The 13,746-nt window shown below is 41.1% G+C and overlaps 1 protein-coding gene across 2 annotated transcripts in view; it reads right to left on the bottom strand.

Annotated features, from left to right (window-relative positions):
- Positions 1 to 13,746, bottom strand: part of ARHGEF9 (Cdc42 guanine nucleotide exchange factor 9) — a 653,254-nt gene that overhangs the window by 203,389 nt on the left and 436,119 nt on the right. For both annotated transcript variants that reach the window (XM_073599469.1, XM_073599470.1), the window contains one exon: positions 289 to 480. In XM_073599469.1, coding sequence (XP_073455570.1) covers positions 289 to 480 — 192 coding nt within the window. The remainder of the gene's footprint in view (positions 1 to 288; positions 481 to 13,746) is intronic.

Below are 13,746 nucleotides of genomic sequence, written 5' to 3'. Positions count from 1 at the left end.
ACTGTGGCCAAGGTAATTTAATTAGGATAGCCCCATGCTTTAAAGTAAACAGCCGCAAGACACTGCAGGTTGCATGATTCCAGTGACTGCACCCATACTTGGCTTTCAACAGAGTACCCAATTAATCCTGAAATCTAAGAGGGTAAAACAAGTAGACTCAAAATCCCCCATAGTCTCTGTGTAGTCTTCCCCTCTTGTTCTTCTCTCTTCCGGTGCACTTTCCAGGGTCTGGTAATCATTGACAAATAGAGCACCCTTATAAGACAAAATGGTTCATTTTTCTCTTACCTCACATATATCTTTCAAGTGTTTGATGTAATGTCTTTCTGTGCTCATGATTTCATTGATGACATTGGCTCTCATCTGATCCCGGTTCTGGAGGGTTCTGCCAATACATAGGCAGTCGGAACTTGGGTCCAAATGCCCATTTTGCACTTCGCTGGGGCCCTCCTCCACTCCATCTTCCTGATTTACCCAAAGCTGGAAAACAAACCAAGCTGCTTTAGAAAGAAAATATTTGAGCCAGAATCAGTAATCTTCAAGACTAGCACCATTTGCTATCTACCTACAGTATATGTGTATACAGTATATATCTGAGTATCTCTCTCTCTCTATATATATATATAAATATATATACACACACATATATATATATATATATATATATATATATGTTTTGCGCGGTTTGCATGTTTGTATGTCTGTATGTACAAATATACTGTGCATGCATACATGACATCTAAATTCCAAATTTACATATATTATTACAAGTATTATTTTGTATGTATAAAAAAAATATATATTCTTGTGATAGTCACTAGGAAAGCATGATGTACTGTATACATTTTGCATATGTTCAACCTCTGAATCAAAGTTACCAAGTACAATATAAACTATGTTGCAGAATAAGCATGGCAGCCTTTGAAGAATAACTTCTGTGTATGGCTGTGCATATTAATTCACAATACTGGTTGCCCCATGCTCAAACACTAGCCATATGCACACATCCCAACTTTTTGAGATGGGACGAGGGACACCTATTGGCAAAAGTATGTAGGCATAGGAAACACCCCCTGCCACGCCCCATTAAAAGAAAATTATACAAAAAAAAAAAGGTTAATGTCACAAGTGCTTTTTTACCATTACTATTCCTTTGGATTGTCTTTTGCCATTTACAAATGCAACCATTTAGAAAATGGATGAAAGGTTTAGCACTGGGAAACACTTTTTGACAGATAAAAATGTGCATTTTATATCCAACTATATAGATCAGACCAAAATGAAGGACAAATGAGGAGGAAAGAGGGACAAAGGGACATTGCTCCAAATGAGGGACAGTCCCTCCAAATCAGGGACAGTTGAGAGCTATGCATATGTGCCACAGCCAGACATAAGAGCAGAGAGCAGACGAATACCTACCTGGTCAAAGTCTGCGTTATGAGAAGTTCAATGCAAAACTGATAATAAAACCAACAGGAGGGAACAAAGAAAAACTGAAACCGATACACAAAAAGTTGAAAAGATAAAAAGTAGAGTGTGTTGCTCAAAGCTACTATTTGTTGTTCTTGGCAACACTCGCATAGTCCTAACTCAGGTTTTCTACATGTGGATCAACGTAAGTAAAGTCAACAATTAAACAAAATACACTGGGCACTATTCACTTTTGGAGTTTTGCGTTCTTTGTAGAGCTTCTTCTTATTACTCTAATTTAATATCTCTATATCCAGCGAAGTTGCAGCCTTTTATTTAACAAAAAATTTTTTTTTTTTTTTTTCTAAATCCTTATGAATAAACACAAGAGGTCACTTTACAGACCATATTCTTCTCCCAAAATAATGAGCTTCTTCTTTCATGTTTCATGGCTTTGCAAATACTGCAACATCTTCTACTATTAATTCAACACTCTAGATGGTTGGAACACTCTTAATGGGAAGGTCTGAATATTCAGTAGTCTCAGCTCAAGGAGGGAACAATCAGTCCTTTTCTTCAAACACAGAGTAAGCCAATCTCTGCCGCACATTCCTGCCAAACCCACTCAAAACACACACAATGGTTTTCCAGTGTCATGCCAAACCACAAGACATGGGGTCAACAAACGTCACATCTGGATTGTCCAGTCAAGCGCTAATTAAAGGAAACCTGTAGCCAAAGAAACATTTACACTGAAATTACTTTTGAAAATTCTGTTTTCCTGGCTATCTCTAGCTTTACTCCTTCCTGAGCCATTAACCACCAACAAGCAGGCAACAAGTGAAGTTGAAGCAAAGTCAGAACTTCCTATGTGTGCGATCAAAGTATTTAGTAACTCAATGGGGGAGATTTACTAAAACCGATGCACACACATTCTGGTGCAGCTGTGTATAGCAACCATTCAGCTTCCAGGATTTTTGTCAAAGCTTAAGCCTCATGCACACTCGACATTTTTACAGTTGCTGTTTTTGGCTTCAGGCGTTTTTTTTTTCTGCAGCCATTAAACTCCCCAGCATGTTATCCTATGTGTAAAGGAGAGCCAGGAATGTACACGGCAGGTACCGGCAGGGGCCAGCACAGGGGCGGGTGGAGACAAAGAGGTGCAGGCACTAGCAAAGAGTAGATGGGTGACAGTCAGGAAGGGTAGAGGGGGAAGTGCCAGGGAGGCCGATCCAGGACTGGAGCATCCCAATAAGTACGCTCCATTGAGTGACATTGGTGAAACCAGTCAGGGACCAGCACTGCTCGAGCTGAGGGACTCTCCTAGCTGCCGGGGGAAGAACTCCTCCAGTGAGAGTGGGGGGGGGCAGTGAAGGGAAAGGAAAGACAGATTCTGGTGGTAGGGGACTCAATTCTTAGAAGGACAGAGAGGGCAATCTGTAACCAAGACCTGAAGTGCCAAACAGTATGTTGTCTACCGGGCGTTCGGGGTCCGGCACATCACGGCTCTTGTGGACAGATTACTGGGAGGGGCTGGGGAAGACCCAGCTGTCATGGTGCATGTTGGCACCAATGACAAATTCAGAGGCAGATGGAGTGTCCTAAAGCACGATTTTAGAGACTTAGGAGCTAAATTGAGGAAAAAGACCTCCAAGGTAGTATTCTCAGGAATACTACCGGTACATCAAGCCACACCAGAAAGGCAAAGGGAGATTAGGGAAGTAAACAAGTGGCTGAAGAGCTGGTGTAGTAAGGAGGGGTTTGGGTTCCTGGAGAACTGGGCCGACTTCTCAGTCGATAAACGGTACTATAGAAGGGACGGACTGCACCTAAATGAGGAGGGTGCAGATCTGCTGGGAATGAAGATGGCCAAAAAGTTAGAGGGGTTTTTAAACTCGGTGATGGGGGGGAGGGTCCAGAGGTAGAGATAGTCAGCGCGGAAGATATTCCAGAGGGTAGTATTGGGGGCATTAGTGGTAGGTTGACCAAAGCACAAAAACACAAGGTAAGTATAGTAGCAAGTCCTAGTTGCAATCTCGAAACACCCAATACGAGGATAATATGCGACCGGTCTAAACTATGTGGCATGTTCACCAATGCCAGGAGCATGGCAGACAAGATGGGTGAACTAGAGATACTGTTGTACGAGGAGGATTTGGATTTTGTGGGAATTTCAGAGACCTGGTTCAACAGCTCTCATGATTGGCTGGCAAACATTCAAGGGTATACCCTTTACCACAAGGATAGAAAGGGTAAAAAAGGGGGAGGGGTATGCCTATATATCAAGAATAATGTACAAGTGAATGTGAGAGATGACATCACTGAGGGAGCTAGGGAGGAGGTGGAATCCTTATGGGTAGAGCTCCAAAGGGATGAAGCTAAGGGGAAAATAATACTGGGAGTATGCTATAGGCCCCCTAACCTGAGGGAGGAAGTGGAGACAGATTTCCTATCACAATTTGGATTAGCAGCAAGGATGGGAAGTGTTATCATAATGGGGGATTTTAATTATCCAGACATAGACTGGGCGGAGGGAACCGCGCATTCATTTAAGGTTAGCCAGTTCCTCAATGTCTTGCAGGACAATTTTATGGGTCAGATGGTAGACGCACCAACTAGAAATAAAATATTACTGGATCTACTGATTACCAACAATACAGACCTGATCACGGATGTGGAAATACAGGGCAATTTAGGTAACAGCGATCACGGGTCAATTAGTTTCAGTATAAATCACACAAATAGGAAACATAAAGGGAATACAAAGTCACTGAATTTCAAAAGTGCCAACTTCCCTAAACTACAAACCTTGCTAAAAGGCATAACTTGGGATAAAATATTAGGAACAAAGAATACGGAGGAGAGATGGGTTTGCTTTAAGAGCATATTAAATAAGGGCATTAGCCAATGTATCCCATTGGGTAATACATTTAAAAGAGCAAACAAAAGTCCTGGATAGCTTAACTCCAATGTAAAAATGCATATAAAAGCAAAGGAGAAGGCCTTCAAAAAATACAAGGTTGAGGGATCATCCTCAGCATTCAGTCTTTATAAAGAATGCAACAAGAAATGTAAGGGTGCAATTAGGACGGCTAAGATAGAACATGAAAGACACATAGCGGAGGAGAGCAAAAAAAATCCCAAGAAATTCTTTAACTATGTAAACAGTAAAAAAGGAAGGACAGACCATATTGGCCCCATAAAGAATGAGGAAGGACATTTGGTTACAAAGGATGGGGAGATGGCGAAGGTATTGAATTTCTTCTTCTCCTCAGTCTTCACGAGTGAATCGGGGGGCTTCAGTAACCAAAACTGCAGTGTTTATCCTCATGACACAACACAGGAAGCACCTCCATTGTTAACAGAGGACAGAATTAAAATTAGACTTGAGAAACTTAACATTAATAAATCACCAGGACCAGATGGCTTGCATCCGAGGGTACTTAGGGAACTCAGTCAAGTGATTGCCAGACCGTTGTTCCTAATTTCTACTGACAGTCTACTGACTGGAATGGTACCAGCTGATTGGAAAAAAGCCAATGTAGCACCAATATTTAAAAAGGGCCTAAAATACATCCCTGGGAATTACAGAACAGTTAGCCTAACATCAATAGTATGTAAACTCTTGGAGGGGATGATAAGGGACTATATACAAGATTTTAGTAATGAGAACGGTATCATTAGCAGTAATCAGCATGGATTCATGAAGAATCCTTCTTGCCAAACAAATCTACTAACCTTCTATGAGGAGGTGAGTTGCCATCTAGATAAAGGAAGGCCCGTAGACGTGGTGTATCTGGATTTTGCAAAAGCATTTGACACAGTTCCCCATAAACGTTTACTGTACAAATTAAGGTCCGTTGGCATGGACCATAGGATGAGTACATGGATTGAAAACTGGCTACAAGGGCGAGTTCAGAGGGTGGTGATAAATGGGGAGTACTCGGAATGGTCAGGCGTGGGTAGTGGGGTTCCCAGGGTTCTGTGCTGGGACCAATCCTATTTAATTTGTTCATAAACGACCTGGAGGATGGGATAAACAGTTCAATCTCTGTATTTGCAGATGATACTAAGCTAAGCAGGGCAATAACTTCTCTGCAGGATGTGGAAACCTTGCAAGAAAATCTGAACAAATTAATGGGCAACTACATGGCAAATGAGGTTCAATGTCGAAAAATGTAAAATAATGCATTTGGGTGGCAAAAATATGAATGCAATCTATACACTGGGGGGAGAACCTCTGGGGGAATCTAGGATGGAAAAGGACCTGGGGGTCCTAGTAGATGATAGGCTCAGCAATGGCATGTAATGCCAAGCTGCTGCTAACAAAGCAAACAGAATATTGGCATGCATTGAAAAGGGGATCAACTCCAGAGATAAATCGATAATTCTCCCACTCTACAAGACTCTGGTCCGGCCACACCTAGAGTATGCTGTCCAGTTCTGGGCACCAGTCCTCAGGAAGGATGTACTGGAAATGGAGAGAGTACAAAGAAGGGCAACAAAGCTAATAAAGGGTCTGGAGGATCTTAGTTATGAGGATAGGTTGTGAGCACTGAACTTATTCTCTCTGGAGAAGAGACGCTTGAGAGGGGATATGTTTCTGGCTGGAAACCCCCCCCCCCAGAACTAGTGGGTTTCAAGAGAAGTTTTTCAGCTGTAAAAATGCTCTAACTCAGATAAAAATGTAAAAACACTGAAAAACGTGGCTTTTCTGTGTTCATCAGCGTTTTTGAGCCATAAGCTTTTGTGGGAATGTAGTTTTGTTAAAACACACTAAAAATGCTAAAACCGCTTTTGCAAAAACGCAGCAAAACTAATTCTACAGCTACAGCTTTCTACAGCTAACGTGACTGGTGATTGTAAAAGATAACCTTGTAAAACAACCCATTCAGTTTATAATAGAAATGAAAGTCAAAACATTTTTGTCAAGATAATAAAAAACATTATAAATACCTTTTTTCCCTTTTTTTATAACTGATCACATGCCCTTGCTGCATAAGATCTGGGGGGAGGAGAATTAGCAGTACACTGAGCTTCTCAGTGAATGGTTGTGCAGTGGGGGTGTGTCAGGAAAAATCTGATCATTAGAGGAGAGCACGCTGAGTTCTCAGCATAGCTAGGGAACTGACCACGGTGTGCTGTTCTACTTAGTGTGGTCAGTTTTTAATAGGAAAGCAAGGGACTAGCAGGAACACCGGGGATTTCACATAAAGGAAGCAATACAAAGAGAACAGGATACTTTCTACATCAGGCACATATCAGGAATATGAAGTGTTGGGGTAACAAATGCTTTAATTAAACAAGCTGAAGTTAGAAGCTTATTGGCTACCATTCGCAGCTGCACCAGATTTTGCACTCTCCAGGTTTTAGTAAATCAACCCCATGGCGTCTGACAACCGGAAGCATTGGAGTTGATTCATTTATAGAGCCTGCTGACTGTATTCTTCCTAGTCAGACAGCCCTTGTTTGACAGACTTTCACTGAAATGATAGGCATGGTGAAAACATTGTGCAACACTACTATGCAGCAAATAAGAATGTTCTATATATATATAAATACTTGTAAGCTATATGTAGAAAGGAAAATGTTAAAAACAATAAAAAAAAACCTATAAGATTACTTAATTATTTTTATGTTTTTTTATATTTATATAAAAAAATTATTTTCCTCAATTAGCAAGCAAAGATTGGCATAGCTTATACCTGGGCCAGGTAGGATCCTGAAAAAAGTGATATCCTGATGTCGCAGGACCTGAGAAACAGTAGCCATGGTACTACTGTAAAATGGAGAAAAAAAAGCTAGCTGTCAGACTGCGTTCATCATAAGTGGATGAAGAGCGCAGGCCGCTGGGACCAGAATACTGCAGCTGATAAGCACTCTCTGCGGAGGAGAGATATTCTCACCACCACATACAGACCTGAGTATTTTTCACTTTGTGATTACAGCAGGATTTGTATTCATTCTTACGGGGACCTTTTCCATGCAGATTTTGTCTTTCCTAAACTTTAGGGAAGGTCATCTCGGTAGACCCTTTTTTTACATACTGTAATAGTAGTATAGAATTTTATTTCATTGCTGCAACTCGTAGATGGATTTGCTAAAGGTTTTCAAAGTACTAATGCTTTGTTTAAGTTGGCATCTTGGCACAAGACAGGTTTCCCCACTGTAGGGATTTATTACGGTGAGTAGGTTTTGTTATGTAATGGCTCTCATGGTTGACAGATTAATCTGCCAGTTATCACATTCAGAACACTTCTGCTCATACCTGGCATTTTCACAAAGGAAAAACTATCACAGAATTCCTGTCCTTTCAACCAAAATAATCAAACCTAGAGTATGTAAACCCAACATTTCATATTTCTGACATGTGCCTGCTATACCATGTACTTGTATGAGAAAGTGTCTGGTTCTCCTTGTATTGCTTCCTTTGTGTGAAATCCCTGGTGTTCCTGCCAGTCCCTCTGCTTTCCTATTAAAAACTGACCACACTAAGCAGGAGAACACACTGTGGTCAGTTCTCTAGCTGTTCTGGGAACTCAGCCTGCTCTCCTCCAATGATCAGCGTCCCCCACCCCGTGCACAGCCACAGCCTCTTCTGCAGCTGGGAACAGAAGGAATGTGATCACTTAAAAAAGGAGAAAAAAACGATATTTATAATGTTTTTATATCTATACATAAATGTTTTGACGTTCATTTCTATTTAAAACTGAATGGGTGGTTTTCTAAGGTGAGGGTTTACAATCACTTTAGGATTGAGGACAGAAATAAGGGTGCTGTCACCACTGACCTGTTTTGAAAGATTTAGGATCCAGGGCTGTCATCCTGATCGTGACTTTACCACCTAGTGAATCACTGACCGAGAACTAGTATTCAGCTAGTCTAAACTAAAAAGACTAAACTACTATCCTGCATGCCAAAAGAGAGCCTGCATCACCCCAAACCCCTAAAACAGCCTCTCCAGAAGTCCACTGCTCAGGGTGAAGGTCTCAGGGGCTTGTCTAGGTTGGTATGTATATCAAAATCAAAAAAGGAGGCCACACTCCACTAGTAAGTTTATTGTGTATTGCTGGCTGTTGACGCAGTCCCCATCCTTAGGCCAAACCCCTCTGACACGTTTCTTCCCTCTTAGGGCTTAATCAGAGAGGTACCTCTCTGATTAAATTGGTTGTAAAGCCTCAAAGTTTTTCACCTTAATGCATTCTATGCATTAAGGTGAAAAACCTTCTGTCCTGCAGTTCTCTCCCCCTTTTTCTTACCTGAGCCCAATCCGATCCAGCGATGTGCATAAGCCCAGTGGCTCCAGCCACTGTCACTCTCCCCATTGGACAGATTGATAGCAGTGGGAGCCATTGGCTCCCGCTGCTGTCAATCAAAAGCTGTGACAGGGGAATGGGGGGTGTGGCTGTGTCCACCTGTGTGTGTCAACGGATGCAGCAGCGGGACTCGAAAGCGAGCACGCACGGGTGCCCCCAAAGAAAGCGGCTTTACGTGGGGGCACCCAGAAGAAGAGGATCAGGGCTGCTCTGTGCAAAACCATTGCACAGAGCAGGTAATTATAGGCATGTTTGTTATTTTTATAAAAAGAAAATCGAAGATTTAATATCACTTTAACTCCTAGAAGGGGGCGAAAAATGTCAGAGGGGCGTGGCCTTGTTTTTAGATTTTGCTACTATCCTGCATGTTGGTAAAAATGAGTCTCACTATGAAGAAAAGGTAAAGTTTGATCCCACTTTGGGGAATCCCCTTTTTGTGTGGTAGCTAGAGTAAGAATGAGGGGAACTCTTCCCCAATAGGGACATAGATGCCAAAAAATAAACTGAGGTTTAACTCTTTTTCCACTCCAGCCAAAAAAAAAAAAAAAAGAAAAACTATTGTCAAGACTTTAATTTTAAATTCTGAATATGCTGTTGTATGCAGTATGCATTATGTTCCGAGCTATCATTGGACTACAGAATCCACCAATCAATACCTTGTGCGCCTGAACCTATAAGGCACAAAAAAGTCTATAAGGAATCTGAAGCTATCCACCATGGGATCAGATAACGAAAAATGTAATTTAAATGGGCTAAGGAGTTCAATCATTTTATATAAGATATGTTTAACCTTCAACACTAGACTAGTACAGCCACCCGGGTCATACGTTTAGTTGAACTTTCTGCACAGTTATTAATACAGCTTGAAAACCATCAAAGTAATTGGGTTCCTTAGATAAGTAGAATTGCCTTGGATACTGCATGCAGAACCCATCTGGGAAACCTAATTTTTATATTCTCAGAATCAATAGATTTCATCATTAAAATACATTTTGAACCCAATAAAAATGTCTGCTGGTTTCAGAGAGAAGTAATAAAGCGTGTTAAGCCTTTGCACATAATCCTGTCTGATTAGGTGACAGAGCAATTTTTTTGTCTTCTTTTGACTTGTTACTTAATGACAAGGCAGCTCACTGTCATTCACTCACCCATAGCTCTGCTGCAGGAATCTCACAAAACGCGATCACAACTAGCCTATTAACCCTGTCACTGATACACAGGACACCAGCATCGCACAGCGCATCAAAATGACAGTACAAATGGACTGAGTCTAGACACCGTGTATATATTTCTACTGACATGATTAATAACAATTACTTCTTTATACAAGAGCAATGCAATAAAACAGAAAACTATATTTTGGATAGGATATTGCAGGTAGAAGCTCATAATTATGAAAAGAGATATTCCTCTAAGGGCTTTGTTATCACTCAAAGTCTCAAGACCAAGTTGTTATATAACAGCACATTTCTACAATATAAGGAATGTCATCCAGCTGTCGGTTCCTTTACCATCCTCTATTATATGTTTTGATTCAAGAAACAGGGTGTGGAGAGAGAACCGTGTGACTCCAAGAACTTACAATTTTCTTCTTGGAAGTGCAGATGTGTATATAAGGTATTGTATTAATGGATCAAAAGTGAGTCTGAATTGAAGCATGCTGCACCCTTAAGGCAGACCTTGAAAGTCTGTGCCTAGGCACAATCACTTGGCTGTGGCTCAAGGTCTGCTTTTTAACACTTAACACTTTTAACACCTGTCTGAACCTTCATCAGAACAGAAAGCGAGGATAAATTGCAATGGGATCACAAACAGCGACAAAAAACTGACAGAGGTTCTAACCTTGTGCAACTAAAGGCTCCATGCACACTAGTATTTTTTTTATGAGCTCAAAAAACGCTACAAAAACGCTGGATGAAAAATGCTGATAATATAGCAATTTTGTGCTGGTTTGCAGTAGCGTTTTACTAGCTTTTATAAGCTTTTATTAGTGTCTATCAGCATTATCCCGCTTACACACAATCGGAATTTCCGTCAGAAAAAACTTGGACGGTTTTTCCGACGGAATTCCGCTCAAGCTTGCCTTGCATACACACAGTCACACAAAAGTTCTCGGAACTTTCGACTGTCAAGAACGAGGTGACGTACAACACTACGACGAGCTGACAAAATGAAGTTCAATGCTTCCGAGCATGCGTCAAATTGTTTCCAAGCATGCGTGATTTTTTGCGCGTCCGAATTGCATACAAATGCATTTTCGGATAGGAACTTTTCCCAAGCGAAAAATAGAAAACATGCTCTAACTCTTTTTCTGTCTGGAATTCCACCAGCAAAAGACCGATGGAGCATACACACCGTCGCATTTTCCGACAAAAAGCTCTCATCGGAGTTTTGCTGGTGGCATTTCCGATCGTGTGTACGCGGCATTAGAGTGTTATTAGCATTTTTACAGTACATGAAGAATGTACTTCATGTGCACTCAACTTCTTTGGTCGACCATGGTGAGGCCTGTTCTAAATGGAACCTGTCCTGTTAAACTGCTGTATGATCTTGGCCACCGTGCTGCAGCTCAGTTTCGAGGTCTTGGCAATCTTCTTATAACCTAGGCCATCTTTATGTAGAACAACAATTCTTTTTTCAGATCCTCAGAGAGTTCTTTGCCATGGGGTGCCATGCTGAACTTTTAGTGACCAGTATGAGAGAGTGAGAGTGATAGAACCAAATTTAACACACCTGCTCCCCATTCACACCTGAGACCTTGTAACACTAACGAGTCACATGACACCAGGGGGGAAAAATGGCTAATTGGGCCCAATTTGGACATTTTCACTTAGGGATGTACTCGCTTTTGTTGCCAGCGGTTTAGACATTAATGGCTGTGTGTTGAGTTATTTTGAGGGGGCAGCAAATTTACAGTGTTATACAAGCCGTACATTCATTACGTTACATTGTAGCAAAGTGTAATTTCTTCAGTGTTGTCACATGAAAAGGTATTATAAAATATTTACAAAAATATGAGGGGTGTACTCACTTTTGTGAGATACTGTACATTCATGTGAACAGTAAGTAGTAGATATAACAATAAATTAAAGAATATTTTGACAATCTGGGCTGGTATATATTACAAAATATTTTTGAGTAATAACAGATAATAATAAAAATAATAATCATAACAGCAACAGTGAAAATTGTATTGTACGCTCACTATTGGTGAACAGTGAAGTATATCTTAGACCTCATGCACAGAGGACATCTTTGTAGCTCCCCTGGAAGCCTATGCTCCAGGGGAGGAAAAAGCAGCATTAAAAACCTGCCTGAAGCCATGTTTTGCTAACACTTTTAGGCATGGCAAGGCATGGCAATATTAATTTATTCTGACCACTGGAATGAACGAATGCTCAAGCGCTAAACATGCCTACCATTTAAGCACATTTAGACACGTTTATACACGATTAAGCACATCAGTTGTTTTTTGCTGCAATGCAGTGGCTCTGGGTATTTTTTTTCTTCCTCTAAACATCTATGTGTGCAAGGACACATAGGCTAACATAGAGGGGCATTTAGAGGCAGAAAAAAAGGCATAGGTCCTTTAGACTGGGTTCACACCTATGTGAATTGGATGCAGATTACACGGCATCCAATTCACAAAACTTTTTAAAATCTATTTGTTTCAATCAGTCTGGTTCACATATGCAGTGCGGAGAGAATTGCAGGCACATATTCTTCTATTGGAACGCATCTGATTCGCAGATGCGTTCCGTTGTGAACAGGCATTCTCTCCCCTTCCTCACTACACCTCCTCCCTCTCCCTGCTCAGCTGACCCGCAGATACAATGGAGAGGCAACGCTGAACAGCTGCTTTTTCTCTTCGCAGAGAAAACAGAGCTGGAATTCGCCCTGGACCAGTGTGAACCCAGCCTTAACCTCCCTGGCGATATGATTATTTCAGATTTTTGCATCTCAAAGCGGTACAATTATTTTGCATAGAAATTTGGCGTTTTATATTGTAGGTCTGTAATTCTTAGCAATAACACACTTAGATCTGTCCACCAAGAGTCTAGTAGATATCCCGGGTATGATGAAGTTTGAAACACAAAATCATAAATTATAATATAATAAATAAATATAAATAATTAAAAAAATATATAATATATTAATAATAAAATAAATTTCCCCACGATTCACTATCGCTCAATTCTGCAAGTGTTCTAATTTACTATCACTGTTTTCTAGCTAGTCTAAAGCCACTTTTGATGTAAAGGGACACTTTTTGGTTGCTATGGACAATCTCCAGTTTCCAGGCAGAAAGAACAGTATATATAATATAAAACTGCATGCAGGGCATGGGCCAAAGCACTGGGGACAAAAGGGATGTGAAATAATGTCATACAGTACTGTAATCTGTAAGATTACAGTACTGTATGTGTTATGATTTTTTTGAATTTGCCGCCAGGCTCCACCCCCATGCGTCGCAACGCTCGCAGGAAATGGAGCATGGCACAGAGAGGCTGCGGGCGGAGGACAGAGCCCACAGACACCGCGGGGGGACATTGCAGGATCCTGGGGACAAGGTAAGTACACTGCACCAGGATCCTGAGATGTAATCCCGAGTGTGGCTTGGGGTTACCGCTAATGGTGCTGAAATTTAACCCCGAGCCAGACTCGGGAATACCATCAGGGAGGCTGATATGGTGTTTTTGATGTCCTGTGTGTATGAGGCCTTAGATTGGTGGCCAGTAGGAAAAGAACTCTTGACAATGGTTGTCAGTGGGAAAAGGGCCCTCATACACTAACAGTCAGTGGAAGAAAGGCCCCATTACATTAGTGGTCAGTAGAAAAATGCTCCTTACATTGGTGGTCAGTGGCAAGAATGCACCTTACATTTGTAATTAGTAAGAAGAATGCTCATTACCCTGGTGGGAATGTTCTTTACTGTACTGGTTAATGGGTAGACTGCTCCTACAATGTTGGTCAGTGGGAAGAATGCCCCTTACAGACAGCAAAAAAGATATTTGGTATT

Source organism: Aquarana catesbeiana, linkage group LG09 (assembly GCF_042186555.1).
Source record: "Aquarana catesbeiana isolate 2022-GZ linkage group LG09, ASM4218655v1, whole genome shotgun sequence".
NCBI classification, from domain to species: domain Eukaryota; kingdom Metazoa; phylum Chordata; class Amphibia; order Anura; family Ranidae; genus Aquarana; species Aquarana catesbeiana.
Note: the sequence above shows the minus strand (reverse complement) of the source record. Positions and strands in the feature narration are given on the sequence as shown.